The sequence below is a fragment of the Kogia breviceps genome, chromosome 2 (genome assembly GCF_026419965.1).
Source record: "Kogia breviceps isolate mKogBre1 chromosome 2, mKogBre1 haplotype 1, whole genome shotgun sequence".
Taxonomy (NCBI): Eukaryota; Metazoa; Chordata; class Mammalia; order Artiodactyla; family Physeteridae; genus Kogia; species Kogia breviceps.
In genome coordinates this window covers 200,727,574-200,733,573 of record NC_081311.1, presented here as the reverse complement: position 1 = coordinate 200,733,573, position 6,000 = coordinate 200,727,574, and the positions used below count along the sequence as shown (strand labels likewise).

Here is a 6,000-nt window from a genome sequence, read left to right as displayed (position 1 = left end):
GCGGACCTCAGCCAGGCCGGCCCTGCTGGACAAGCGCCGTGGGTCGGGAAGGTCAGTCTACGGTCCTTCTTCAGAGCCTCTCGGAAGCCCGCGCTCGTCCTGGGTCGCTCTCATACCGGCTCTCCTTTCACCCCCCGCCCCAGCCCCAGGCCGCCTTCCTCGCCTCGGGTGGTTTGTGAGCTATGGAGACACTTTCAAGGAGGTGGTTTTGAAGTCCGCACCTGCCGGTCTAGGGAGTCTGGGAGGGTGGAGAGCGTCCTGGACGCGGGATGTGCTGCAGCAGTAACTACGAGGTCGGGGGCGGCCTCGGTTCCCCGCACTGCGCGCCCTCAAAACCTGGCAGTGGGCAGGCCTCCCCTTAGAGCCTGGGCGGCGGGAGGCCCTCCCCTTGGAGACCGGGCGGCGGGCGGGCACTACAAGGTCCAGAGGAGGCGAACGCCAAGGGAGACCCGAAATAAATCAGCCCCCGACTGCGCTCTGCGCGCCTGCGTCCGCCGCCCGGAAGTTCCCGACAGGCGCGGCGCGGGCATCCCGGCCGTGACGTCACTGTGGCGCGCCGGTCGCGGGAGAGGCTCCGTCGCGACTGCGTCCCCTCGGGTCCTTGAGCCGGTGCTGACCGCGAGCCATGGCCTTGAGGCTGCTGAGCCTGGTCCCCGTGTCCGCGACCTCTCGGGGCCTCGCGGCGGTCGTCCAGCGCGTGGTGAGGCGGCGGCGGGCGGGGGCCGCGGGTGGGACCTGGCTTGTCCTCCTGGCGCCGCCCCTTCCTCACCTCCCCGGACCTCCCGGCGTCATTCTCGGGGGCATCCCAGTGTCCCCTGGAGTGTTCGGTCCTGAGTCGCGAGGGCAGGCCTCGGAAGGGCCGCCGCGAGCTTCTCCAGGCCGTTTTCTCTCAGCTCCGAGCAGAACGTGGGGCCCGGAGGGGAATGGGCGGCCTGGCCGCCCTGCTTGGGGAGGCCAGGTTGCAGATATCATTACCCAGTGCGATTGTGCGATAGACGAATGAGCTGGTGTGGGCGAGCCCCGAGAGCTTGGGGGCGCTCATTCATTCATTAAGTCACGTGGCAGCGCTGTCAAGGGCCAGGTAAGGGACGATGTGACGTTGAGCAGAAACGACAAGAAGGCATTCAGGTTCGATCTGGATTAGGAGAACTTGCTATGGTAGAGACAGTGGGATGACATTGTACGCGGATTCAGCAAGACAAGCAAATGAACAGTGGCTGGAAACCTTAGGAAAACTATTTTATGACAGTGACTGTATCATAGCTCCTTTGGATACTAGTGGCTGGAGTAACGTTGGTGTCGAACTGTAAAGGGACTTGACCTCTGTGCTCAGGATTTTGATGAGCAAAGGATTTTGAACAGAACAGTACAATAGCCTTACTTAAAAGTCATATAAATGTTTTCAGGAGATAACTCGGGCTGTAAAATAGAAGAGAGAAAGAATGAAAGAGGGAAAGGTGATTGTCTTTATAACACCCAGCGTACTTCCCTGCATTAGTGAAAGTGAGGGCCCCAGAGTAGAGGGCGCTGCTGGGCACACACTAGATGGAGCCACCTGTAACTGTGTTCAACTCTGGATGCTACTCCCTGCAGGGGATGTAGATGGACTTCAGTAGGTCCACAGAAAAATGAATAAGACGAAAAGGGTATACAGCTTGTTACTTGGAATAATCGAAGGAATTGGAAATGTGTTGTGAAAGATCACTTATTCCTTGTGATTCCAGAGAGCAGAAAAATGGGACTGAGGATGGGAAATAATAGAAAGACTATCATAACCGTAAAAAAGCACTTTCTAAAGATTTGAAGTCAGGGAATAGTTGATTGCTTTATTCACATGTCACTGTGCACCTGCTGTGTGCCACATTTGAGGTATGTTCAAGTTGGGGACACAGATGGGAAACTGTTTGCACGTGGCTCAGAGGTAGCCCGGAGGAGAGAGTGATTAATTTCTGGGGTGCAAGGTACCAGTATGATTAACAGCCCGTGGCTTATCTGCTACACTTTCCCCATCCAGTCCACTTGGCACCAGCTCCACTGGCCTTGCTGATCTTTGCAGCGCTCTTGCCTCAGGGCGTTGGCGCTTACTGTTCGCCCTGCCGGAGAGGGAGACCCTCTTCCAGATAGCCACGTGGCCAGTTCCCTCACTGCCGTCCAGTCTTCGTTCAGATGTCACTCTTTCTGCGAGGGTTCCGTGACCACCCGTTTTAACGTACGTCCCATCCCGTAAACCATTCTCCCCTTCACAGCACTTACTTAATATGCTGTATAATTACTTGTTTTGTTATCCTATGGAATTTTTTGGCTCCCTGCTGTATCCCCATTGTCTAGAGAAAAGACTGCATAGTATGGGGATCTAATAAACAGTTGCCGAATGAATAAATGAATGAGTGAAGGACACACAGTTGCAACTGAGTAAATTAGGTATTCACCGTCGTTGGGATTTGAGAGTCTGGGAATATATAGAGAATATCCTGCCATTTACTATCCTGGTCTCCTGTCGTGGACCTTTGGTTGGTCCCAGTTGTTTGTTGTTGCAGGTGTTACTTCTATGAGCATTTTGATATGTATCATTCCCCCTGTTTGCTTCTCTTGGTTGCGGTGGTTTCTCAGATTCTCCTTGTTTCTGATGACCTTGGCAGTTTTGAGCAGTACTGGGTGGGTAGTTTGTCCCTCAGCGGGACTCGTCTGATATTTTCTCGTGACTTGACTGGGGCTGTGTGTTCTCAGGAGGAAGAGCACAGAGGTAAAGTGCTGTTCTCATCACATAATATGAAAGGTGTGCTGTGAGCATGACTTATCACTGATGCCCTTAATCACCTGGCTGAGGTAGCGGTGGTGTCTCTGCTGTAAAGTTACTCTTTCTCCCCCTTTCCATCGTGTCCTCTTTGGAGGGGAGTCACTGCGTGCCCGCAGGGAGTGGGGGAGTATGCTCCCTTCCTCGAAGGCAGAGTAGCCACATGAACTGTTGGGAATTCTTCTTTATGGGAGGCTTGTCTCTGCTCCACATTTGTTTATTTATACCAGTATGCACTTGTGTATATTTATCTTAGATTTTGGGGTAAAATTCAGTACAGCTCTACGTTGTTGCTCAGACTCTGGGAGCTCTTTCAGGTGGCTCCTGTATCCCTGTCCCCTGCCCCTCATGCTGTGTGTTGGAGCATTTCCGTACTACCTGGCCTGGCAAGATGGTAGTCATAGAATCAGCCATTTCTCTGAGGAGCCCTTGTTCCTTTTACTGGAGAATGGCACAGAAACCAAGACCTAGGTACTCCGTGTAATTGATCTTGGAGTGTTGTTGCTTCTAGGTCCTCTCAGCAGACAGAGCAAGGAAATGCATTGTACTAACCTGTGTATATACCCATATCTGTAAGTGTCTCTTTGTGTGACTGTCTGCGTCTGCAGCCAACTAAACACGAGTTCATACTGACGCCTGCAGCTCTGGTCCAGCCGCACCGCGTGGGTCGCTCCAGCTCTTCCCCTTGCTGACGCGTGGGGTTTTGTTTTGTTTTTCAGGGAAAGGGGTTGTTTGAGTTTTAGTGTGGAGAGTAGATTGGGACGCTGGAGACCGGAGATGAGCAGGCATTTGCATTGCAGACAGAGATGTGAGGATGTCCGCAGAATCGGTGCACTGGGGGTAGGGAGGGGCCGCTGGCCAGAGAGACGTGAGATTAGGATCAGTAGGGTTTGGGGAGTGATTATGGAGTTGGAGGAAGGAGGAGGGTATCAAAGGTGACTCTTGCCTTTGCTCTGTTCTGCTTGGTGGATGGTGGATGGGGAGCTTGTGAGGGGAGCAGATTGGGGTGTGGGTGCTGAATTTCAGTTTTAGGTCTGTTAGCTTTCAGGTACTTTCAGGACATCTAGGACATCAGGAGCTGTTTAAAGGCATGAGGTAACCCGTTCCAGAGCTCAGGACAGGAGCCTGCACTAGAGAAATGTTCTTTATCCCCTTCTGCCCTGTCGCCCCCTCCCCCTCCTTCCTGCCTTTCTGTCATCCATCCATCCATCCATCCATCCATCCATCCGTCCATCCAATTTTCATTGACCGTGGTAAGTGTGTCCCGTTCCAGGCCCTGAGGATTTAGCAGTGATCAAAACAGGCGGTTTATGAGCTTACGTTGGGGGCGGGGCTGAGAGGCAGCAATTCAACAAACAGGCTATACAGGTGTCGATGTTGGCTGTTTTGTCACCAAGGGTCTCCTTGGCATTTATATTTACGTAATAGCTGCTGATGCCTGCGCTGACCCGAATGCTCACGTTGGGCTGTGGTGTGATGTGTGTGTTTCAGGGAGGAATTCATACGAGTGTCCAGTGCAAGCTGCAGTACGGCCCGCTGGCATACCTGCTTGGTGAAAGAACAACCAGAAAGCTGACAGAAAAGAGCAAAGTAATAACTGTAGACGGCAACATATGTTCGGGGAAAGGCGAGCTTGCGAAGGAGATAGCAGAGAAGCTAGGTATGAACTCGCGTCCTGCAGCGTAACGCAGTTTTCTCAGATATACAGTTACTTGTCTGAGTTGGATTTTATTTTAATATTGAGTAGGTAGAATTGCACCTAAGGTAGGTATTTTACACCTTAGAAATATTTACTGAAAAAGCTGTTTTTAGTCTTTCAGATTTGGAAAACTTGAGAAGGCCATGCTTGTTGTCTGTTTGAATGGGGATTTCATCTTGACTTTGTAAGCAGAGCACTTTCGCAGGAGCAGTCTCATTTGAACTGTGTAACAGCCCGTGAAACAGGGCTGACGTTCTGCTCTCGCTTACAGACGGGCAGCCTCAGTAAGAAGCTGGGTCACAGGCTGCTTTGTGTGGGGCCGGGCGTCCACCCCGTTTCCCGACTCTGGAGCCGGTGTCGTCCCCACGCCTTTCTCTAGCATTTGACAAGCCGAAGCCCGGTTGCGTGCAGCGGGCACCCACGCTCAGGGGCAGCTCTCCTCGGGGAGTTCGTACAGCGGAACAGAGGGAAATGCTGCCCTTGCACACGTGCTTCAGACATGTCGTCTTCCGTGTCTCGCGTGCTCCCTTTCACGCACCGGAACGCAGGGGTCAGGGCAACTTTCCCCAGGTCTTCGCCGACCGGCCTCAGCGATGGTGTTCAGATGCATCTCCGCCGCTCGCTGGTGGCACGCGCTGTGCCCACAGCATGTTTTGCCCGGTGGTTTCTCTCCTCAGGCCTGAAGCACTTCCCCGAGGCAGGGATCCATTACGCAGCCAGCACCACTGGGGATGGGAGACCCCTGGATATACATCTCAGCAGCAACTGCAGTTTGGAGAAGTTTTACGATGACCCGACAAGTAACGACGGCAACAGCTACCGCCTGCAGTCCTGGCTGTACTCCAGTCGCCTCCTGCAGTACGCGGACGCCCTGGAGCACGTGCTGAGCACAGGTGCACTATCTGTGCTCGGGTAGCTGTCGGGCATGTGCTGCACTTGGGCCCTTTTCTGAAATGCAGCCGTTTTAGGTTGCTGCTCATTAGAGCTTTTTTTAAAGGGTATTTGATGAGGCAAGCTCTGGCTTTCCAATAAGATCATGGATTCTCTGAGATCCATGGTGGTGGGCGTGGGGCGGACACCCCGGGGGTCTTGCTGAGCAGCTGGGATGGGGGCAGGGTGGCAGTGGACATCGGGGGGGGGCGCGGGGCAGGACCTATGGTTCCAAAACGAAATCCCTTTCTCTAGTAGCCGGATGCTTTCATCAGGGCTGAAAGAATGAAACAGAACATTGTATCGCTGAAACCAAAAAAGCATTGTAGTTTTGAAAATTATTTCCCACTTAGAAGTGCAAGTATGTTCTTTTGAAAATATTTGGTTTGGAAAAGGAATTGTAAATAATCTTTTCCCTTTCTAAAATGAAAGGGCAAGTTTTCATTGCTTTAATTACTATCTGAGTTTTGATTTTTTTTTTTTGCAGTACACGGGCCTCTCACTGTTGTAGCCTCTCCCGTTGCGGAGCACAGGCTCCGGACGCGCAGGCTCAGCGGCCATGGCTCACGGGCCCAGC

At 52.9% G+C, this 6,000-nt stretch overlaps 1 protein-coding gene across 1 annotated transcript in view; it reads left to right on the top strand.

Moving 5' to 3' along the window:
* The first annotated feature begins 520 nt into the window (after positions 1-520).
* NDUFA10 (NADH:ubiquinone oxidoreductase subunit A10) overlaps positions 521-6,000 on the top strand; it is a 49,239-nt gene continuing 43,759 nt past the window's right edge. The window contains exons 1-3 of the mRNA XM_059051983.2: positions 521-700; positions 4,286-4,454; positions 5,171-5,386. Of these exons, the coding sequence (XP_058907966.1) occupies positions 626-700; positions 4,286-4,454; positions 5,171-5,386 (460 nt within the window). The 5' untranslated portion in view covers positions 521-625. The remainder of the gene's footprint in view (positions 701-4,285; positions 4,455-5,170; positions 5,387-6,000) is intronic.